The following is a 24,766-nucleotide window of genomic DNA, read 5'->3' as shown; positions in this document are numbered from 1 at the left end:
AAGGATTAGGAAGTTATCCCCTCTCACACATACTCACATGTCCATTCTCTCTCACACATACACTGTCTCAAAGATACACATTCATGCTCTTATACCCTCCATAACCTCTCGCTCTCACAGACACTGACACACTCAGGCTCTAAGACACTCTCTTCCCCCCCCCCATACACACACACACTCTTACTCCCCTGAATTTTCTCATACACACTCATGCTCTCACTTTCACTGGCTCCCTCACATACACACAAACACACACACCCAGGCAGGCTCCCATTCATTTTCACACCACTCCCTCCCCATCCCCCAGGCATGCACACATTCATTCTCACACACAGACCCCCCAGGCAGGCACCAGTTCATTCTCACACACACACCACACAGAGACAGGCACCTATTCTCACACATAGAAACCCCAGGAAGACACCCATTCATTCTCATACACAGACACACCCTCAGGCAGGCACCCATGCATTCACACACATACACCCCCAGGCAGACTCCCATTCATACACGTGCACACACTATAGGCAGACCCCCTCTCTCTCTTTCTTTTGCCAGCAACCTCGGAGCCTCTCTCATTCCTCTGCTGCCACTGTCACTGCTGCCACATGGCTATTGGGAAGGTGCTGATTGCTGCTACTGGCACTGAAGGCCCATTCTGCTGCCGCCTCTGTGCAGGCCCTGTGGGTTTCCACTTCCTCCATGCTGATCTCGTACATTGTGAGATCCACATAGCGAAAATGTTACTCTTGCACATTACCAAAGATTACATGTGCCAATCAGTAAAAAGTAATTTACCTTTGCTGTCTGATCTTAGTTTTCTAATCGGTTGGTCACAGGCTTTTTTGTTCCACCTTCCCTTTCTTAGTTTTTTGCCAATTCCTTTTATATTGTCTTTTTTTCTATTTCTTTTCTCTCCATCTGTCTTCTTCCCTCAAACACACAGTCAGGTTCTCATTCTCACATGCTTTCTCTCTCTCTCACACACACACAGGCTCTCACTGGCACATGCTCTCTCTCATACAATCAGTCATACACACAGTCTCTCTTGCACATGCTGTCGGACTCTCACACACCCAGGTGCTCTCTCACTCCCACATGCTGTCTTGCTCAAGCACTGGCTCTCACTGTCACATGCTGTCTCTCTCACACACACAGAGGCTCTCACATGCTGTCTCTGCAAACATTCAGGTCCTCACTCTCACATACAGACACACACACACACTCTACAGGCCCTTAGCCTCTCTCTTGCCTCTGGGCCTCCTCTTCACGGGTCACTGCAGGATGGGCGCTGCAGTGGCCCTGATCTATTCGAGCTGCCCGCAATGTGGGATCCACGGTGGCGGCCCTGCTACCGGGCCTCCTCCTTTTCTGAGCCTGCTGCGACAAAGCTGCTCCTCTTCTGCACGTGGCTGATGCTCCTCCTTCCTGCCCGCGCGGCTCCGGCAACATTTTCTTCCGGGGCTGCGCGGGCAGGAAGGAGGAGCACCTGCAAGTTTGGACGCGACCTTTTTCTTCCAGCCGTGATGACATGAGCTCCACCACGGCCCTGCCGATCTTCCTGCTGTGTGTCCAGCGCACAGCGGTAGTTCACTGCTCAGCCGCCAGTGGGATGAGGTCCACTGGTGGCCGCATTGGCTCCCCCTGACTTCCCCTTGGTATACCACTTGCTCCACCCCCTCACGTGCACCGGGTTTGTGCAGCACACTGCAGGCGACACACACTTTGGAAAGCTCTGCTGTAGGGACTGCGGCCACATGTCCCCTCTGGCCCAGAGGCAAAGGGCTGAAAAGATCGCAAAGCTTCAGGGGGAAGTGACCTTTTCTAACTCGGGCAACTATGTGCCCTCTCCTCGCCACTCGATTCAATCTTCGCTGGGCCCGAAGCCTTGCGCTCCTACAGAGATTCAAAAAAGGGCTTCTTTGGAGGACCCAGCGACTCGGCAAAAGAAGAAGCACTACAAATCACCTGAAACCAGGCCAAAATATAAAAAATGATCAAAAATATTTTTTGTGAGGGGTTGGAAAGGTTTCATATAACCATGTAGGCAACCCTGCCTTTTTCAAGCATATTATAATCATAAACCTGCCAACCTCCTCCGTTTTTTTTTTTTTTATATATATATATGTGAATATGTGCTTTTAAAAACTTCGATTAACCAATCTCTTCAATATTCAAATTTGTATGATGACATCCGGAAGGTATCTCCTGAAGAGATTAATAAATGGTATTCCCTGATGCTTTGAAATAACTCGACACCACCACTCATACTCTGTTGGGTGTGATCTTGTGAGTTGCAAGTGACTGTCTTTCTATAGAGAACTTACTCTTTCATATTTGTATATCACACCTCCCAGACTATAAATGTCCCAAGATGTACATGTTTCGGACGATACACGTCCTTCCTTAGGGAATGTTCCGGCGGGTGATGTCTGACCCGCTATTAAATGTGAAAATTGAAAGTTACTTCCCTTAAATTTGTATGGAGACGTCTCCGTTTTTAACCACTTTCCTTCCTTGGCGCATATAATATGCTTGAAAAAGGCAGGGTTGCCTACACGGTTATATGAAACCTTTCCAACCCCTCACAAAAAATATTTTTTTCAATATTGAATAAGGTGATCTCCATTTGGCATGTAGGTTTATTGAATAGCATTAAACAACAAATATCTCATAAGTGATGATAATTTGGTATAACAGTGATATGGAGTTTCACAGTGAGTGAACCGTTTGGTTCCCTTTTTTGATTATATAACACTGTGCAAGTGGCATTGATTGTTTTTGGTTTGTCAAAATATAAAAAAGCCAGTGTTTCAGAGATTCATTCAGCGCTGGCAAAGTCATTCACTGGCGCACGGGAAACCCACCCACCAGCCTCAAGCGCATCGAAACAAGACCATAGACTCATGCCTCTTTGTCAACTTATGCCACCACTGCATCGGCACTTGACGCAACCCAGTGACGACCATCTGTCGTCTTGTGACAAACCAGCATTGGATGCGACGCCTGTACCACTCCACGCAGCACCTGTCTTCCTGTGAGACAAAGAGAAGCCTGCGTCAGATAACCATGCACCGGCGCAGATCCACAGTGCAAAGCTTTGGATGAAACACAAACTCAACACAAAACAGCCAACAGTGTCATGTGAATTCATTCCGCATGACGCAAAATTGCTTCTAATGACTCAGTCAAGATTCTTAAAAACCCCCATGGGAAGATCTTGACCTTCACGACCTAACACCAGATCTGGCCCCAAGGTTTCAATACCAACAGAGACCAACAGCTAGAGATCTGCATAGCACCTCTAGAGATCAAGACGTCCTAGGACCTGGAAGAGGTGGTAGTCATGGAAACCATTCTATAGACCTTTCAACCCAGGTCTTTGAAACTGCGAACCAGATTTCCCCCCCCTCCCCCCCCCCCCTTCCGCCTCCATTATCTCCTCTGGATCTTCAAACCACAGTCAGCAAGTATATTCAAGTATATCATGGGAATCCAGAAGAAGTTTCTCATCTTCAGGAACCACTATATCTCAAACCTAAGAGGATGGTGAAGGAGCCACTAACTTTCAGACCCCTTCACTCTCCAATCTCAGATATTTACAAAGCAGCTGTGCAGCCACGTACAGGCCGCCATTCGGTATCCCCATCTGCCACTGCACAGTGTCTGCCCCCCAAGGTCTCTAGGACGTAGCTCCACAGAGGTCATGCACCAAATAGCCATTCTATGTGGGGTGGTTTTTTTTTTTTTGCCCCTCACCATCCAGAGTTCTGTCATCCAAGGTTTTGCATCTCAAGCTCAGAATGTCATAAGTCTCGCCATGAATCGGTCTCCCCTCTAATCAGTCAGTACTCTCCCAAGACAAAGTCCAAAAACTTGGGAGTCACAGGATGCGTCCCCTGATCAAGAGGGAGAGAGGCCAGAATCCCCTCCTACATATCAATCTCCTCCTTCCACTTCTACTGGCCTCCCTTTGGACAAACTAGAGGACCCTCCAGATCACACCTCCCCCACCTAAGGATCTCTCATATCCAAAATTTGTGGAAAAAGTGGGAGCCTTACTTAATGTAGAAATTTGAAAGATCCCAGACCCCTGGAAAGAAGTCTTTGGACTCTTAAAGATACTAGATGTCCCTTCGGAGCCAATGGCTCTACCTCCTCATTCAGTGCTCGAATCGATCGTCCTTAAATCCTGGGAATTTCCTCACTTCCACTTAGCAGTAGCCAGGAAGTTAAACCTGAAATACCGCCTTAAAAAATCTGTGTTATGGGCTGGTTCACCTCCCACACATGTCAGTAGTGGTTGAGTCTTCTATGAGGAAAGCAAGAAAATATAAACTCCGTGCTGTCTCCCCCCCCCCCCCCCCCCCCCCCCGGGGAAAAATAACAAAATACTGGATGACTTTGCAAAAAAGGTCTTTCAAAACTCAATGTTTGCCTCTTGTATCCAGCAACACCAATTCTATGTGGTCCAATACATATACAAATGCTTATAGCTACTGAAGCTTTTCGTGTGCTCTGAGATGAGGGTAACAGATCACTCCTCAACCTTTAGTAGGAATAGTCATCTCCTCCGCTTGGTCTATGAAGCATTTGAAACTACCTCCAGAGCCTCTGCATCGGCAATAGCGGCTTGTAGAACATCTTGGCTTTGAGCGAGCTCTGTTAGGGAGGATATCTATGACAAACTGGCAGATCTCCCTTGTCTCGGTGACATCCTATTTGGAGATAAGTTCCGTGAAATAATGGTGCAAATCAAGGAACAAAACATAGCTGTGCAATCCCTCACTTTAGAGAGCGACCATTCTGTGACTGCCAAGCATCCATTCTCGCAGTACAAAAAGCCATACTATCCACAGAAATCCTATAAACAATATTCACAGTACAGACCTACCACCTATCAACAGCCCTATCAGCAGCCTTGTGCACAACCACTGCAAACTGCGCAGAGAGCATGCCCACAAGATTGTAGGCCACAAAAGCCCCCTCAACAAACTACAGCCAAAGGTCAGCACAGTTTTTGAGGAGCACCATGCCACAGTCACTGAAACCCAACACAACTATGGTCACCCCTGAAGGGGGAGGACTCTCCGAGCATTGGGAAGCATGGCCCAAGATTACTTCTGACTGGGTCTTGATTATAATCCAGCAGGGGTACCACTTGTAATGCAAGACACCCCCCCCCCCCTCGCTTACCCAGTTTGCTCCCACCGGTCAAAAACCTCAACCAGATTCCTCTCTTACAGCAGGAAGCGAACAGATTGCTCACACAGAGGGCGATAGTGTTCCACCATCTTGCCACAATATGGGATTTTATTGGCAATACTTCCTCATCTCCAAGTACACGGATGACTTGCGTCCCATTCTAGACCTTCACCACTCAAGATGCTCAAGGGAGAAATTCAAAATGACAACTCTAAAGACCATCCTCCCCTTCATTCAACTGGGAAGACTGGATGTGCTCCCTCAATCTCAATATTCCAATTCGCCACTTCTGCTGGCATTACCTGTGCTTCCAAATAAACAAATCCCACTACCAATACAAAGTTCTTCCGTTTGGTCTCTCGTCTTCCCCATGAGTTTTCACAAAGTGTTTAGCAATGGCTGTGGCACACCTTCACAAAAAGGGCTTATGAATTTTCCCATTTTGACAATTTGCTAATAGTGTCTCCCAATCCTCAGGATCTTCAGAGGGACCTCCGGACCACAATATGCTGTCTTGAAGACCTGGGTTTCCTGGTGAACTATGAGAAATCCATTCTTCAACCAACCCAGATACTGCAATTTATAGGAGCAAAAATAGACTCCATCCAAGAGAGGGCTTTCCTGCCCAAGGACAGAATAAAATGCCTCCAGCTCCTGACATTGCACTTACAGCACAACTCCAGAGCCACTGTCCATTTATTACTAAAACTTCTAGGCCATATGGTGGCCGCAATTCATGTAGTACATCTTGCCCGACTGCATATGAGACAGTTGCAGTGGGGACTAAAAAGTCAATGGACTCTGATCTCAAACCCTGTCCGCCAAAGGAACAATCACATCTTCAATGAAGGACATACGCTGGTGGCTGCATCCCAAATCTCCAACACAGGGAGCCCCCCTTCGGCCTCTGACCCATGATTTAATTCTTATCACAGACACTTCCACCATGGGCTGGGGCACACATTTGCTTCAATATCAAATCCAGGGACTATAGTCTCCTGAAGATTTCTCCTATCAGATCAACCTTCTAGAGCTGACAGCTATTTGCAAAGCACTAATGATGTTCGAATATTTATTAACGAGAAGAACAACAATGATCCATACAATTAAGTTGCAATGTTTTACATAAACAAGCAAGGCAGATCAGGTTCGCCGATGATGTGCAAAGAAGTGACTCTGACTTGGGAATGGGTGACCAAGCGAGCCATATACCTTCAGGCTAAATATCTCCCAGGAGTAGTGAACACGCAGACAGACAAGCTCAGCAGAGTGTTTCATCCATATGAGTGGTCCCTCGATCAAAATGTGGCAGACACTCTCTTCGGCAAGTGGGGAGCGCCTTCCATAGACCTGTTTACGACCCAGTACAATGTGAAAGTGGAAACCTTCTGCCTTATCCTTCCTTTCCTGAACAAGATAACCCAGAATGCCTTTCTCTTGTGGTCCGAGGGTGGTCTTTATGCTTTCCTGCTGATCCCACTCATAACCCACACAGTTCAGAAGTGCATCCATGACAAGGCGGACATGATTCTTGTGGCCGCAGCATGGCCAAGACAACCATGGTATGCATATCTAATGCAACTATCAGGGTGACCACCCAGACCTCTGGGTTGCCAACTAACACTTCTGACACAAGGGGGAAACCCTTCTACACCCCCTTCTTTCATCTCTTCACCTCACCGCTTGGAGTTTGAGTGCCAAGTCTTAGAAACCTTGGACCTCCCAACAGCTGTTCAGGATGTTCTCCTTTCTTCTCAGACAGCCTCCACCCATCATAACTATTCCTTCAAATGGTCCCGTTTCATGCTTTGATGCCAGGAACAGTCACTTAACCCATCATTGCTCTCCTAAACTCCTACTCAGCTACCTATTCCACTTGTCTCAGACAGGTCTCCAAACTTTCTCAGAGTCTATCTGAGTGCCATCACAGCATACCATCATCCAGTAGATGGGAACTCCATCGCAATGCATCTGCTAGTGTCTCGCTTCATGAAAGGACTTTTACACATTCACCCACCGATACAGAAACCTCCAATCCTGTGGGATGTGAACACAGTGTTAACTGCCCTCATGTCTAGTCCATTTGAACTCCTGGCTACAGCTGAACTGAAGTTCCTCACTTGAAAAGTACTATTCTAGTGGCAATTACATCCGCCTGATGAATTAGCGAACTGCAAGCATTGGTAAATTTTCCACCATATCTTCAGTTCTTCCATGATAAAGTTTTATTGTGGCCTCACCCTAAATTTATGCCAAAGGTGGTGTCGGCCTTTCATTTAAATGAATCTATTGTTCTCTCAGCATTCTTTCCAAAACCCCATGCTTCGCAAAGGGAAAAGGCTCTGCATACATTAGATTGTAAACAAGCTCTGGCCTTTACATAGCAAGAACGCAGGCTCATCGGAGATTCAGCAACTATTCATCTCCTGCAGTCCTAACAATCTAGGAGTGACTGTTTCCAAAAAAAAACAAACCTTAGCCAACTGGTTGACAAGTTGCATTTGCTACTGCCACGCCAGATCTGCTGCTACTCTTTCTGGAAAAGTGAAGGCACACATAAGGGCCACAGCAACCTCACTTGCACACTTGAGAAACGTTCCCATTGCAGACATCTGCAGAGCTGCAACATGGTCATCAATCCATACCTTCATAGCACACTACTGTCTTGATAAACTTTGAGTCAGACTCTTCAGTTGGAAGAGCTGTCTTAGCCGGAATTCCAAATGCGCAGAGCCTGCCACGTAGGTGATCGGGTTGCGAATTACAGCCTGAGCATTGCCATGCTTCCTTAAGTGGCAGCCCTCAGCTTGGGACTCCCCACGCAGCATGGCTCATTCACTCTATCTACGGAAAACACTGTTTACAATGAGCAAACTTGTTTTTTCCCACCAATTGTTTTTTTTTTTTGTTATAACAGTTAAAGTTCACAAGCAAAATAAAATAAAAACTGAAAACAAAAGTCCCTACTTATAGGATAAAGGAAACGAGTCATCCAGTACATATTCAAGACAAACACATCTTTAGGAAGCAGCTTTCTTGGAATGATTTGAATTTTGATATTTTGTAGTTGCTTTTAATGTGAAATAATCAAACTTTTAATTCATCTTTGTTTTATTGATTTTGTCTTTTTTTTTTCCCCCTCTCCTCTAGACTGTGGAACATGGCTTCCCGCACCAGCCCAGCGCATTGGGCTACAGCCCCTCTCTCCGTCTAATGGCCATCGGAACCCGATCAGGAGCCATCAAATTGTATCCTTTTTTTTTTTTTTTTACCTCTGTGAGACTCTCATGCTTCCCCCTTCCCAGCATTAACTTATTCCTCCTCCTCTGGCCCTTTCAGCAGCATCGTTATAATAGATGGAGGCTCTGAAAAATCGGGGTTAACTCATATAAAGCCTCTTTTTATCCCTGTCTGCAAGCTGTGTGGTTAAACGCAGAAGTCCGCTGCTCACTGTTGCATACATAATTTACAGCATGTGATTTTTCTTTAAAGAAGTACTGAAGCCTTGCTGTCTCTACATTATCAGGTCTGAAATGCTCCCTGCTTGATTAATAAGAGAAAACGTTTTACTACAAATTTTTTCACGAGCAGTATTGGAGGGTGAACTTTTTCCCCTTCCTGAGTGTAGAAATAGAGCATTAGAAATCTTGGGCATCCATAATTTCTGTTATGAAAGAATATTTTTGCAGAGTATGGAGCCATTTCTGTGTGTTAAGACTATGCTGGGCTATCATCTTGCTCTTGTGCTCATGAAAAAGAGGGTAGAGAATAAGGGAGGCGGGAGTTATATAGCACCTGTGGTGTCACTGTGCATTGCAATTATTTCCAGTAAGGGTGTGCAGATGAGTTGTGCTGGCTGAGGTAACCATTTTAACAAGTAAAGAATTGCAGAGCAATTTCTATGAGCACTGTTATCCTAAAACTAAGTCTGGAAGTGTAATGGGGGAAAAAAATTTACTTTTCCCCCCAATTTGGGTTAGATCCATAAGTTTTCTGGGAAAATAATTCCTTTTCTAGCTTTTAATATAGCTCTGCATATCCTGAGTTTGTTTTTTTGTAGGTTGAATGTTCAGAAAATGTGTGCACAGATTGACATGAGGTTTGGGGTTTTTTTTTTAAAGATAAAAGTGCTAAAAAAAATTGTATTTGTGCTTGGCAGGCTGCCCAGCGAGAGAGATTATTCCTGCCAGTATGAGAATTAGGGGAGGAGCTCAGCCAGTGAGAGAGAGAGCACATCCCATAAATTAGAAACTAGAGAATTCTGTGGGAGTAGGTGGAAGAAAGAGCAAAGTGTGTGTGTGTGTGCGTGCATACATGTGCACGGATGTGTCAGGCTGTTCACAAAAATAAATAAATAAAAGAAACAGCAAATTAACTTGGGTAAAGGGGGTCAGAGGTTGTGCAGAGGGGGATATATGTGTGGCAGAGGGAGGAGGACGATGAATATTAAAACCTCAGTCTTCTGTAAAAGCTAATTTTGCATAGTTGGTGATAGCTGGTGAAATGGGAAATGCAAATTATTTTTTGTTTGTTTTGTTTTTAACGTGGAGCACCAAATAGACAATTTAGCTGGATCCTGAGAAATAGCTCTCTTTCCTCTTTGGTCTGAGTTCTTCCTCATCTTATTCTAACCCAGTCCACCAGTTGTGTGATTTTTAAAGGAGCACATTGGTGAGATACATTGGAGAAAGTTGAAAGAGGGAACAGGGGATGCCCATAATCTTCTAAATGGCACTTTCTCAGAGCCAGGAATTGCTTACCTGATCTCCAGTTTAGCTTTACTACTGGGTTTATTTTCCCAAAAAGGACACTTTAAAAATTTCACTGCCTCTGAACTGGAGTATTCTTGTAATGTTCATAGCACTTGTTGCTGGTTGATATATCAGAATAATGTTGGAAATTAGGTCCTCTTGGTGAGGAAAAAACTAAACTAGAAGATGGGAGTGTAACATCTGTGACAGAAAGCAAACTAGATTGTGCTGACAAGCTCCCCTGGAGCTGAAGCACATGTCAAAAGTTTTCTGCCTTCCAGCTCCTGTTATATTTGTAGATGTAGTTTGAGACAAGTCATTGGGACGGTGGTCCGATTTTATAACACAGTTTATAGAAATCCACTTTCTGTATGTTTTTAACATGCTGCTTTTAAAGCAGGATAACTTTCTTAACTTAGCAGTTCAGACTACTGACTCTCCCAGTAGTAGACCTCTTGTAACTGTGCGGATCTCTGTGTCTTTGCACCCATTTTATTTTTTGGATGTGTGTGTTTTATCTTTGTCTTGTCTGCCAGTGTGCTCCTCTACCTCTTTGGTGTGCAGGCCCAATATCTGTACGTTGTTGCTGAGCAGACAGTAAGCAGTGAGCACTACACCAGTGCAAAAACAGAAGGCGTTTTTTTGCTACCGATCCTGTCTAATGATCGTCCTCCGTAGTCTTATGTTGACTTTGCTCACCTATTTACTTGGCCATCTGTGTTTTAGTTACTTATTAAATATTCAGCACATAACAAATAAGGGGAAAAGACCTTTGAATTTTCAAAGCTGAGCCTAGTGATTTGTATGCTTCTTATTTGCTTTGTTTGGTTCGCGCCCGTTTGATGATACTCTTTATAAGGTGTTCTTTTTTCTTGGCATGCAGGCCATGTACATGTCTGCATACAAATAATAGCAATGTGGTTCTCTTTTTTTTTTTTTTCTGTCTTTTAGCTATTCTCTCTCTCCTCTCACAAAGATTTCTGTTCTTTCTTATAAGGCACAAAATGGTGTTTGTTATTTTTGGATGTTGGCATATCTTAGGGGTGTTAAAGTAAGGAGGCTTGCATCCAAGAAATGCTGCTAAAAGATACATGTGTTATCTATTTTTAGATGTAATCTAGCATGCAAAACAGTACAGATTTGTGCTCTATAACAATCCACTCTTTTTTGCTTTTCTTTTTCTAGATTTCTGAATGCATTGCTCTCCTAATGTAATTAACGATGGCAGATAAAGATCCAGTTTGCCCAATTGATATTCTTCCTCTGGGTTTTTTTTTTGTTTGGTTTTTTTTACCACATGCTCGTAGCTGTTAAAATCCGGGGTCTGTGTGCACAAGGCTGCCCAAAATCGGCAGCCTGCGAGCGCCAAGCCGCGCAGCCTGCCTCCGTTCCACCGCCCCCCCCCCCCCCCCCCCCCGGGCCGACCGCTGGCGCACCATGGTCCGGTCCAGGGGCTGATCCGGAGGCCGTGGCCACGCCCCGGAATGCCCGATGACGCACTGGTCGCGACACGCCCCCCCTCCCCCCCGGGACTTACGCACATCCCGGGGCTGTGCGCGCGCCAGCAGCCCATGCAAGATAGGCTCGGCGCACGCAGTGTGGTGGGGGGGGGGGGGTTGGGGTAGGTTTTCGGGGGTTACGCGTGTAACCCTTCGAAAATCTACTCCATAGTGTCCAATCTATATTTATGGGACTGGAAGGTCTGTATATACAATTGCCCATAAGTTGAGACTGATACCGGGAATGGAACTGGTGAACTTTCTACTATTTAGTCTAACAGACAAAAACATTAATGTTTTATTGCATGGTTTACTTGTATTTTAATTTGAAAGAACCTATTAGGAGCAACAATTTCATTTTAGTCTAAAGTGAGAGATTGTGTTGACTTTACACACAGTACTGACATTATGTAATATATAATGTGACGTCCTGGTGCATGCGGATATCAGATGTCTGTTTATTCATTTATTTGATTTATATTCTGCCTTTCAGCTATTTCAAAGCAGATTACATTCAGATACTGTATATATTTCTCCAGACGACTCGTAGACAGACTGTCTGTACTCGAGGCAATGGAGGGTGAAGTGCAGTGGTGATTTTCTGCCACATTGCTGATCTGGACCCTTTTTGAACTTCCTTTTCCTTATTGCAGCTGTAGTGGAAGATGGGGGGGGGGGGCATTGTTGGCCCCAAACTGTACGGCTTCCTCATCTAGTCAGACTAGTCCAGACAAATGAGTGTGTCACCCAACAGACTAACAGGTTCACCGATGTCACTATTTGATTTTCGTTTTTATTTTTAAAACATTTCTTACCCGCCTTTCCTGCATTCAGAATGGGGTACATCATTGCATGCATAATCCATCCTGGCCTCAGCCTGCCAGCATTATCTGTCTCCAGCAAGATGGTAGGTGAGCATTCTGTGCTGTGGATTGAGGCCTAGTTAACTTAGTGGAGGACTGCATGGTAGAGAACTGCTCCAGAGGTGAGACTAGCTCTCCTCCCTCAGTTGAGCCTAGTTCGGGAAAGCCAAGTCAATTTGTCTTAGGCAGCTCCTGATGTGAAAAACTATTTCTACCTCCCCCAGTGAAGCAGACCTTGGCTAGGGGGCTACCAAACTTAGCATTAGCCTGTGATCTCCCCCTGCCACCCCTGTTTGCCTTCTCTTTAAAAAATAAATAAATAAATAAATAAATAAAAAGCCACCTTTGTATCCTGGGCCTATTGGATAAAGTGAAAAAAAAAAAAAAAAAGACCCAAAAACTTAGCAAAATTCAGTTTCTCTGCATAGAGGATGGGAGAAAGGTTAAGACAGCAGGCTGTGGCCGTTGCAGGGAGGGCTAGAGGAGGCCCCATTCTGTAGCAGTGTGGATTTCGCAGGTTACAATCAGGGGGGGAGGTTGGTGAAACTGTGCAGTGCCTGATTAGGTAAAGAGGGGGTAAACTGAAATTGGGGCTTCAGCGGGGCCAGCCAGGCAGCAGACACCCTCTGGGGAAATGAGTACTGCGGTGGGAACGGAGGCTGTTTTGGGAGTGCAAGAAGCAGCACGGGAGGTAGAGGCTCTTTCTGTCTCATGGAGACTCGGCAGTACAGGCAGTTACTCTGAGGGCTGCAGTGTTTGTGCCCTCTCCCTTAGAGGCTTCTTCCTTGGCCTGGGCTGCTCTGTCAAAAGTTTATTAGGTGCATGCAACGAGCTTTTTCTCTGGGGCAGAGTTTGGTCCTACATTTTATTCTGGGTTTTCCTTCTTAAGGTTTATTTTATTTATATACCGTCATCTCAGCGGTAGCCTTCACGACTGTTTACATTACAATAAAAACATAAGAAAGTTACAATCGTTTATAAATAAAATAAAATTACTAGCTTAGAGAAATAGCTTAAAAGATAAAATTACTAAAAGACAGAATAAAACTATACATATTAAACAAATAAAACTTTAAAATATAAAATTTCTTCTTCAGGGGAAGCTATAAAAAGCAGAAAGATCTAGAAAGGAAAAAGGATTGGAGATGATCCTTTCAAGTCAAAGGATTCTCTAGAGGATTTTAAAGTCCTGAGAACTAGTGATAGGAGGAACCGGGGGAAGGAGAGTTTCCTCCAAATGGGGATGATGGTTCCCCCATGGTCTGTCGCTTCCCTAATAACACAGGTTTTGCGGACTCTGAATATTTCAGAAGTGGAAAAAGAAGAAAGTATCTAAGGTCCTGAGGCTTCCAGAGGATAGGCCTAAAGGTTTGTCCTATTTTTTAGCTCAAGCCTGTAATAGATTTTGGGATGCAGGGAGATTTAGAAGGCACTTCAGCTGTTCAAAGGTCTTGGCTGTTTGGAAAGTTTCAGTCCTTTTGGGCAGCAAAAAAAGGTGGTAAGAAGGGACCCACAGCATCTTCTGGATCCTCCTGTACTTCCTAATGAGTTTTTCAAGACCCAGTCTCAGATTCAAGAGAGAGGTGGCCACCTCTCATTTTTATCAGAGTTGGGTCTGAATTACTTCAGATCGGTGGGTCTGGAATTTTCCTGTCCTGCTTCACATGCTTTTATGATTTCCCCTTGTCATTTAGTTGCAAGCTTTTGTGTGAAAGTGGTGATACTGGTCCCAAGGCTTCAGTGAGGATCTTGATATTTCATTTACTGTGTGGTTCCCAAGAAGGGGACTTTTCAAACTGTTCTGGACTTGAATCAGGTCAACAGGTTTCTTAGGTTGTCTCATTTCCGAATGGAAACGAAGCCTGTCGTCACGGTGGTAAAGCAAAGAGAATACCTGACCTCTTTTTTTTGTTTTGGTGACCTATCTGCATATTCCTATCACAGTGTCATTGGAGGTTGACTTGGGGCGGGGGGGGGGGAATGCATTTTCAGTTTTAAACCCTGCCCTTTGGGCTGGCCACAGCTTTTCTGACCTTTTTTAAGGTAATGGTAGTAGTGGTGGCTGCATGTGAAAAGATGGAATGGTGTATACCTATACATAGACGATTGGCTCATAAGGGCAAAGTCAGAACGAGAGAATTTTTTTTAGCCATCAAAAGAATGGTAGACTTGTTACAGGAGCTTGGTTGGGTAGTAAACTTCGTCAAGAGCAGTTTGCAGCCTTCATAAATGTTAGAATATTTGAGAGCTCTTTGATATGAAAGGGGGGTGTGTCTGTTTGATGGAACAAAGAATTCAGAAGTTTCCGCAGCAGGTTCAGGTGCTGGTGTTGGGCAAAGGTCCAACAGTATGGAGTTATCTGCAGCTTATGGGATCTGGTCCCCTGGGCACATAAGGTCCTTTCAGAGAGCAGCACTGGCATCCTGAGATGCAGGAGTGTCATATCCGTCTTCCGGTGTCTGAGCAAGTCAAACAAGTTTGGCGTGGTGGATGGATTCCAGAAATCGGCTAAGAGGGTGGAGCTCAAGACTCTCTAGCCTGGGTGACAGTGATGACAGACACCAGTCTTTCCAGGTGGGGGTCCTAGGGCACATTGCTCAGGGATTGTGGACTATTAGTCACTTGGAGATGAGGGCCATTCAATTAGCCCTTCTCAAATTTATCCCTTCTCAAAAGTCAGACGTGAGAGTAATTTTGAACATTGCCACTGAGGTGGCTTATGTGAATCATCAGGGGGCATCAAGAACCCTCAGATATGAGAGGAAATGAGTTTTTGCTTCTGCGCTGGGCAGAACAGAATTAGATATCTACTTCACGCATTGCATGAGTGGAGAATGTTCAAGCATATTTTCTCAGCAGGAACATGGTTGATCCCAGAGAATGGTTATCTCAGTCTTCAAGCAAACAGGTGGGGAACACAATTGAAGGATATGAGCTGTGGGCTCGGATTGCTGCAGGATGTGCTTTATCGGCTCATATCACTCCGAAACTGAGGGATCTGCACTGCCTTCCAGACCAGTACAGAATTCAGTTTAAGATCTTGATGTTAGTACATCAGATATTGTTTGGGTAGTGCCCCCCCCCTTATTTGTTGGGACTGGTGCAAGTACAAGACCCGTGATCTTGTGAGCAGCTGCTACTGAAGAGTCCAGGTGCAAAAGAAACACGCTTAAAGGTTACATCAAAGTGTGCATTTTCACAAATCGGCCCCATTTTATGGCATAAGCTCCCATAGGAAATTTGTTTAATATCTGATCATAAGTAATTTAGGAAATGTTTGAAAACCTTTAAGAATATTTTTATGTAGTTGATATGGAATGTATATTTTTTAATTGATGTTTTATGATTGTTTACTTGTGATATTGTATAAACTGATGTTGTACACTGCTGCAAACACTACTAGAGTGCTAATACGGTATAGACATTTTTGTAAATAAAATGATGGTGACCAGCGTGAATACAAAGGTACAACAGATTTTCAGCATGATTAAAGCAAAGATGCTTTTGTTCAACAGTGGCCTTAGCAGAGGTGGTGTATGTCCTTCCTGCCAGTTCCCTTGGTAGGGAGGGTAACTCAGAAAATGCCAAGTCATCAGGTCCTGTTCATCCTGGTGGCTCCTGACCTGGCCAAAGCTTCTTTGGTATGCAAATCTTGTTAAACTGCTGAACAGGCATCAATTGCAGTTTGCTCTGAACAAATAACTGCTTTCTCAGGGGCTCTCTTCACAAGGACCTGAATCTGCTTTGTCATGGTTTGGTCCTTGAGAGAATTCATTTGATCAAGAAGAGTTATTCTCAGGCAGTGGTGAATCATGTGAGAATTTGGAGGATTTTTGAGCAATGGTTCCAGAGGGCAGGTTACTCCCTGGAGAATCTCTGTGCCTTATAGTGTTCTCCCCTTGGTTTTGTTTAGGTTTGTGTGTGTTTTGGTTTTTTTTGTTTGTTTTTTAACAGGATTGTCTGTCAAAAGGTTTTGCTCTAGATTCATTGAAGGTGCTAATTTACAGCAATTTCATGTCCTTAGGGACAGGGTGTTTGACTTCTCATCCAGATGTTTCATGTTTCATGAAAGGTGTTAAAACACATGAGACCTCCGGTGTGGGACCTCATTCTAGCTTGGGCTCTGAGCATAGTCTTGTCCTTCTTGTCTAGGTCACAATTTGAATCTCTTAGATCAATTTTGCTGAAGCTGCTTACCTTGAAGGTAGTTTTTCTGGTGGCGATTTCTTCAACCGGAAGGCTCTCGGAGTTGCAGGGAGTCTTTTTTGGTGATTACACAAAATATGGTGGTGATTCGTATGGTGCCCTCCTTTCTTCCAAAGGTTATGTTGGCTTTTTGTTTGAATCAGGCAGTCTGTTTGCCTTCCTTTTGTAAGTGAGGTAATGAAAGGGAGTATGGTAAGCTTCATTGTTTAGATGTGAGGAGAGATCTACTGTGATATTTGAAAATCACGATTAAGTTTAGGAAGTCGATCATCTGTTTGTTCAGTGGAGTTAGAAAAGGTGAAGCGGCAGCCAAGGAGTCTATTTTGCGGTGGATTAAGGAGATCATTACAGCCGTTTACACTGATAAGGGGAAGCCCCTGCCAAGGCAATCAGTCGGCCCATTTGCCAGAGCTCAGGCAGCCTCCTTGGTGGAGTACCATTTGTTTTTATCACAGGAGATTTTTAAAGCAGCGGCATGGTCTCTGTTGTAATTGTTTTTGAAACACTACTATTTGGATATGAGAGTGAGAAAAGAGGCCTCTCTTACTGAGGAGGTTATATGAGCACGTTTGGCAGCTTCCTACCCAGTTCAGGAGTAGCTTGGGTACATCCCACTTATCTGGACTGGTCTGACTAGATGATGGAGAAATTTTAATCTTGCCTGATTTTCTTTCTTTTAATCCAGTCAGACCAGTTCAGAACCCTCCTTTTACTGACTAACTTATTTCTTTTTTTTTTTCAATGGTCAGTGCAGCTTGTGTAAAAGACTGCTCTTATGTGGTTCATGGGGAATCATACTGTAAGATTACAGTTGTGCATAGATCTCCTGTTTTTCGTTATGTATTTTCTATATTCTGATTGACCGTCTGGCTTTGGGGTATGTTATAAATTCCTAACTTAAGGCCTGATTCATAAAGGTATTTTCCCATAGACAGAATGGGAGGAAATAGTGAATCAGGCCCTTAGCTTGTTACAGGTAATACTAGCAGGCTGAGGTCAGCGCGGATGTCTACAAGGGGTGACGTCAATGAATCTGTCTCCATCTGCTGGTCAGTGGACATATAATCCCTGTTTGTCTGGACTGGTGTGACTGGATTCAAGGGAAGAAATTCAGGCAAGATTAAATTTCTCCTTGTTTCCTAGAAAATTACCATTGTTATGCCATATTCAAATCCTGCTCAGGACCTTGCCAATAATGTCTGATGTACATAAAACAAAAATCTTTAAATCTACAAGTTTAATGTTGAATGCTAAACAGCTCTTCCTAGACGAGCTGCTGATTGAACTGTAATGTCCACACTGCAAAAATTGATTTTAAAATCCATACTAGAAAAAAGTAATAGTCTATGATGTAATGTCTGTTAAGTATTTCTAAGTTTTCTATGTATTGTCAAGTAACATTTGTTTGGGGACTTTTGTGTGTATATGTGTGGAGTTTATTTATAATTTTAACTTTTTTTTTTTTCATTTTTAACATCAGCTGCATCCTCCTTCTTTGCACATTCAGCTCAAAAGTAAAGATCCTGCCTGTCCCTCCTTCCCCCCCCCCCCCCTTATTTTTGACCCCCTAGCCATCCCAGCGACAGTCATGAGGGAAGAGAGACTGCAGCTTCCTTTACTTAGAAACATAAAAAAAAAAATGACGGCAGAAAAGGACCAAATGGTCCATCCAGTCTGCCCAGCAAGTTTATGGTAGCATCTGCCACCCATACTTAGTTTCCCAGACTGTCAAAGTCAGGGCCCTTGCTGGTTGATATCAGAGTCCAATTCCCCGTTACCTCTTGCCGTTGTGCATGTATCAGTTGCTCTCTACTCCATCGTGACTATGCCCAGTTGGAGCTACTAGTAAGTAGTGTCTGGGATTCCCTCCTTTCTGGGGACAGTGAAGGCAATATCTCTGTGGCGCAGTACTACCAATGTACCGTTGAAATATCCAAATCAAGCAATACATGTTGGCATTTTTTTTTTTTAATCCAGAATCCATTAGTAGAACAAAAAAATGGATTGTTTAGTCAGATGCACACCGATACCCACGAGATGGAACAGGGCTTTTATGCAGTATAGGTGGGGGTTTTTTGGTTTTTTTTTAATCTTACCCTGTGTTAATATGCACTGTGCTGAAGATTATAATAAAAAAAACAAACAACCTCCTGTGTGACACAATCCTCTCCAAAACAGGCCCTGACTTGCAGATTCTCAGCTTCTGAGAGCCTCTTCAGGAGTCTGTTCATGTGTGCATACAATAAACCTACACAAAATGTACACAGCGAGGCTTCTGCTGGTTGCAACAGGTGAAAACTGAAGCAGGAACAGGAAACTCGTCCCGGGAGAGGTGGTGCCTCGCAGTCCAGAAAGGTTTCGCTTCTTCCCTTGTTTGCTTTGGCATTCCCTGTGTGTTGGCAACTAGGCAGGTGCCAAAAGACTAGATGATGTGAAGGCTGTAGTTGAACAGGACCGATTCAAAGCCTGTTTAACAGGTTTCCTTCTGGCAAATGGATCCCTGGCAGAGTTCCATCCTCCCAATTAAGATAGGCTTTAATCTTTTTTTTTTTTTTTTTTGGGGGGGGGTGGGGTTAATTTCAGAATTCCAAGAGATCCTTTTGGAAATGACTTTCAAGGTCCCCCCCAACCTCCCCCTCCCGTAAGCCCAACATGGACAACTCCCTTTTGAAATGAAGACACATCGGCCCTCACTTCCCAATAGCTAAAGCAACCCAGAATTCTTCTACATTTAAATCTACCTTTATATAATGTAAATGTTCGAATTAATCCTATTGATGCTGCTCCAGGCTGCACATGCCACAGCGCCCAAGACCTTAACCCAGCCCCCATGCACTGCAGCTTCTTAACTATCTGAGCTGCATGTTTGTGAAATATTTTCCACTCTGTGGGTGTCGCGTGGACTGGCTCAAGCACATGGCCAGCACTCCTCTTCCTGAATTCTTCGTTCTTACGTTATCGCATGGAGCAGTGGTTCTGATCCTAACAGCAGTGGGGTGGCTGCATCGAGCTTCTAACTTGCATTGGGCGACCATGCTTCAGTGAGCATGAGGTCGGATGTTTTGGTGGCACTGCATATAATTAGAAAGATTGGTACTAAAACTTGGAGGGGGATCTGCGTGTTGGATTTGGTTATTGGTCTTTTAAAGAATCATAAAGAAAAATAAGGCCTGGAATTGTGGCTGCTCTCCTATTATATACACCATTTTGGAAAGGGTACATTCAGTCTAGAAACGTGGTTTAGAAATGTTTAAATCGCCTTCTAATGGAGGTGATGGAGTCCATTAGATATTAACAGACTCTGAGCATGTTTGGGGCAGATGTGGAGAGGGCCGTGGTAAGACATGGGAGGGAGGGAAGAGCTGGTGGTGGGTTATATATAGGTGGTGTATGCTTATCTAACCAAAGTGAAAGAATCTCAACCAGGACCACGTTTATCTTTGTGTAAAAGGGGCAGCTGCCCCAGACCTTACAAGGGAGGGGGTCCTTTACATGAGTACACAGGGCTCTGCCCTGATGACACTGTCAGCCAGTGAACCCAATCTCAAACAGTTTCCTGCTGCATTCCCTTCCCTCTCAGGCAGCTGGAAAAAAACCAACAAAACAGGGAGAGGAGTGAGCCTAGAGCAGACAGAGCAGAGCAAAGAGGAGCAACTCTGATCCCTAATACAGCCCCTCCCCTCCTGCCATTAAGGGATGGGGAACCTGGAGGAGACACTGCAAAGCAAAGAATAGCTCCTCTACTCCCTAACCAGCCTTCTTCTCGTTCCCTGTCCTCTTCTGTCTGCAGGGATCAGGAAGGTAGGGGTGAAGCTGGCATGAACAGCAAAGGAAAGACAAATTCAGTTTGCATATTTCTGAAACTAATTTGTGATGGTGAGGTATTCTGTTAGAATGTAGTTTTTGTGTAGGGATCTGTTTCCCAGTAGAACGTGTATTGGTGTGTTAGGACCCAGTGGAATATTTGCAGTGTTTATCTTTTCATGTGGGGAAGCTGCTGTTTGTTTGCATTCTCGGAGTTAGTGCTGTTTTGGTATGGCAGGTTTGTTATATAGGATCTGAGTGACTTTTTGCAGGGATTTAGTTCACAAAGTATCTGGTAATGGAGGGCCTTTGTCCCTGTTGCTGAAATAACATAACTATTCTGTTTTATTTTTGAGTAGTTGGGGAAACCATCCTAATTCATTCCAGCCAGATGTTTCAGAAATTCTTCAAACAATGCAGTATGCCCTTTTATGTATGCATTAATTTTTGCAGTCTGCCCCAAAAATCATGAATGACACATTTCATCAAACACCATGACATGATTTCTGAAACATTTGTATTTTATTTATGTATACATAGAGAAGTTTAAAAGGTTTGGGTCTGTCACACTGTCATGTCTGTCTGTGGCCACCAGGTGGTGCCTGGAACAGTGGAAGGTGCACTGTACAAAGAACTATGCTTTGTAAAACCTGGACACAAGCACACGCATATAGAGGCATGGACACACACAGGCCCAGGCTTGCCTACACACACAGAGACTGGTATTGACCAGACAATCCAAGCAACACTGTACTGTTTGCTTATATGCTCTGTCTGCAAAGCTCTATCACTCATGCTTCCATACACAGGGACTGGCAAACATAGGCTTGCACAAATTCAGGCTCACCTGTGCATATTCACTGCCACACGCATAGGCTCATGCATGCACACGCACAGGTTCACAAACAAGGGTGTGTGTGTATCCACAAGATCATTAATTAGTGTGCTTGCACCAGTCTACAAGAAGGCATGGGCATGTTTGCAATGGTCCACATGGGTGAGAAGGAGGAGGCAGCAGCATTTGGCTTCCCTCCCATCAGCCATTGCAGAGAAGGAAAGCTGCAGCAGCGGGCCAGCAGCGTCAGATTAGCAATGATGGAGGAGAGTCCTGGGGTCGAGGAGGGGGAGGGAGTGTGGCAATCCATATGGCAAGAATATAAAAGGGGCCCATCCACAAAAGCTAGCCTAGGTCCCTCTGAATGGTCAAAGCAGTCCTGCTTTCAGCTGGGCAGACTGGATAAGCTAATTGAGTCTTTTTCTGCCACCATTTAGTATGGGGTGGGGGGGGGTCGGTTGGCACCATTTTTTCGGCTTACACTTTGTCCGGCTGAGTCCAAATTTAAGATTTTAAAATCCTCGCTTGTTGATTGCCCCCAAGTTACCAGACTAAGTAGATAGCTGGGTAACTTGGTGGCGTCTCAGGGCAGAGTTAAATTAGCTGTCTAACTCTGGCTAGCTTTGATGGCTGGACAGCAACTGAAGATGGACCCTTATGTTACTATTTTCTTCCCTTCAAGTATGTAGGGTCACCATGTGAGTTGATGCTTGCTTTTGCCTGAGGGATATGACCCTTTTCTGCCATATGGCTGATCTAGGAGTATGGAGCTGAGCTCTCATCTCCTGTTTAGTAATATGTACACATGCTGTTCTTTGGCTCTTTTTCAGGTGTCATGCCTAATTTGGCTTTTTAACTAAAACTTTTTAAGATAAATTAGGTATTTTCATGTATTGGTGGTATTGTGTATTCCTGAACCAGCCTTTCAGATATGGATCGCCTGGCGTGGAGTTCATGGGCTTACACCAAGAAAATAATGCAGTAACGCAGATATGCTTCATACCACATCAGGCAAGTTGGCCAGAGGGAGAAATCTTTGTTCCACAGGCCTCAAGGCTTCTGCTCAGTATGCTGTACTGCATGCTGAAAAGTATTACATCATGGGCATGTTCTGATTTAACTTCTTGCTGCTAAACTTGTTCCCAAGCAGTCTTTGTTACTAGTAGGAGGATGGGCCCTTTATATCTGGTTGGTTGAGAGCTGGTGTGTGACTTGTAGGTTGAATCCTCCTCCTGAATTTAAGGGTACATTTTCTTTAAAAAAAAAAAAAAAAAAAAAAAAAAAAAACGATTTGCTCCTTACCCAAATTGGCATGGTTTATGATGAAAAAAAATTGACCCAATTTACCAATAGGATAAATAAGAGCTTGTCAGCATCTGAAACTCCTAAAGGCAGTGACTGCCTGACTTCTTTATTTGAAAAGGTATGGTGCTTATCATAACCAGAGACATGGTCTCCATCTTCTTCCTCTTGATCCGAACCTTGCTTTGCCCCTTGAGCCACCTTCTCTGATTGGCCAGCCTTGTATTCTCTCGGATTCTAATATAATCATAAATGTCTCACAGTTGCTTAGTTGCTATCAATTTTAAATTGATGCAGCTAACGTTTATTTAAAATATTTGATATAACGCAGTCTACAGTAGTGCATGAAGCGGTTCACAAAACACATACGTAAAACATTAAAAGCACCAACAAATACGCTTATTCTCAGAGTACAAGACTAGATGATAAATTCCTATCGGTGACTTAAGTAACATGGCTGCAGTGTTTTGGCCCCATTAACAGTGGTAAGTAGAAGGGTGTGCTTTTTCTCTTTAAGAGCAGTTTGTTTTCCTAGCCTGTAGCCAGATGGACTCAGGACCAATGGGTATTGTGCTCTTCTGCTAGCAGATGGGATACGGCGTCAGATTTCAGAGCTGACGTCACTCTAGATATACCCCTGCAGTAACCTCAGCTCTTCAGTATCTCTCCGTCTCCTAGCAGATGCGGACACTATCCCACGCACTAGATTTACCCTAAGAAAGATCGAGCCTAAGGGTCCCTCCCCCAGTCAAGAATTCCTGAGGTTGATCTCCGATATTCCTCAGAGTTGTGCCTTGGTCCGGTAGCCGGTTCCTGGCGTGGACGTAGGCCCCCAGTGTGGCTGAAAGGCAGCGGGTGCAGAAATGAGCGTGGCGGTGAAGGTAATTCTCTCTCTGCCCTGCAGCTGGAGACAGTCTGACACACAATCGGTAAGTGCCAAGATCAGGTCTCCGGTCTCCAGAGCTCGGATTACCGTTCCGAATCAATCCCCGGCGAGGTTATAAGGGAGCACCGATCGGGTTGAGCAGCCTTGGTTGGGCTAGGCCCCGATCCGGTGCAAGGGTCCATACACGTGGAGGTGGTGGGGGCATCTTATGCGCAGGGGTCGTCAGCGTCATCTTCCCTTCTCGACCGGCGGTATTTACGGGGCAGGCTGGATGGCCGATGCGCCTAACTTGCGCTCGTCCAATACAGAGGCGCGCACAACTGAGCGCACCCCGCGCGCATATCTACACACTGCCGCGTTTACAACTACACGCACGCAAACACGTAGAGACAATGGCACTGGCACCCAAGAAGGCCAAAAGGAACTCTTTATACAGCCTGCCAGATAAGAGCTGCGCAGCCTGAATTGGAGTCCTGCCTGTGTCAATATTGCAAAGAAGCCCAGGGGGAACCAAAGCCTGGCCCCTTACCGTCGGCAGATGGTTCCGGAACTACTGACGATAGCTCCCCGGACCTATGCATCTCCGAGATGGCTTCCCCACTGGAGGGCACCTCGGGGGCCCCTACTCAGACTCCCCCTGGGGTTAACATGGACCCAGGGACCTTCTCCTGGTTGGAATTTTTCCAAGGGCTGCAAGCCTTTATTCAGGCGCAATCTGCCCCAGCTGTGCCCCAGGCTTCATCCCCTGCCAGAAGCACAAGTTCCTCCCGGCCCGGCTCGGATGCCTCGAGACATGCCTCGCCTAACCAAGAAATTCCCTAACAGAGATCCAGACACCTCAGATGATGAGTGACTCCCTGGAAGAAGGAGAAATCCCTCCAGGAATGGAACCATACAGAACCATGCTTCGCTTCTTCCACAAGGACGAATTACCAGCCCTTGTTTCCCAGACTCTGAAGATGCTGGGTATTCCTGGCATGGATCCTATGGTGGAACCAAAGAACTACCCCATCTTGGTGTTCCTTTGTAAGGTTTCATGCTACTTTCCAATGATGGAAGCCATCCATGAACTGATTGACCTGGAATGGGATGCCCAGGAGGCCAGCTTCAAAGGGGGTTGGGTCTTGGAAGCCCTATATGCTCTAGAACCAGTGACCAAGGAACGCCTGAGTTTCCCGAAAGTGGACGCTATGGTCTGTACTATCTCAAAGCGAACAGCAATTCTCGTTGAGGGAGGGGCTGCATTGAAGGACACTCAGATGATTGGAATCCATCCTTAAGCAAGTCTTCAACGCAACAACAATGACACTGCAGATTGCTTCCTGCTGTGCACTGGTGGCATGTTCCTGCTTGCTCCTCTCGAGAGAAGCAAATAACTCCGGAACGTATACCGGTGAGATGATAGAAGCTGCAGC

The 24,766-nt window shown here is 44.9% G+C and overlaps 1 protein-coding gene across 1 annotated transcript in view; it reads left to right on the top strand.

Moving 5' to 3' along the window:
* LLGL2 (LLGL scribble cell polarity complex component 2) overlaps window positions 1-24,766 on the top strand; it is a 126,748-nt gene that overhangs the window by 52,572 nt on the left and 49,410 nt on the right. Inside the window, exons 3-4 of the mRNA XM_029600517.1 lie at window positions 8,356-8,453; window positions 22,093-22,174. Of these exons, the coding sequence (XP_029456377.1) occupies window positions 8,356-8,453; window positions 22,093-22,174 (180 nt within the window). The remainder of the gene's footprint in view (window positions 1-8,355; window positions 8,454-22,092; window positions 22,175-24,766) is intronic.

Source organism: Rhinatrema bivittatum, chromosome 4 (genome assembly GCF_901001135.1).
Source record: "Rhinatrema bivittatum chromosome 4, aRhiBiv1.1, whole genome shotgun sequence".
Classification (NCBI taxonomy): domain Eukaryota; kingdom Metazoa; phylum Chordata; class Amphibia; order Gymnophiona; family Rhinatrematidae; genus Rhinatrema; species Rhinatrema bivittatum.
This window is presented reverse-complemented; position numbering and strand designations above follow the sequence as displayed.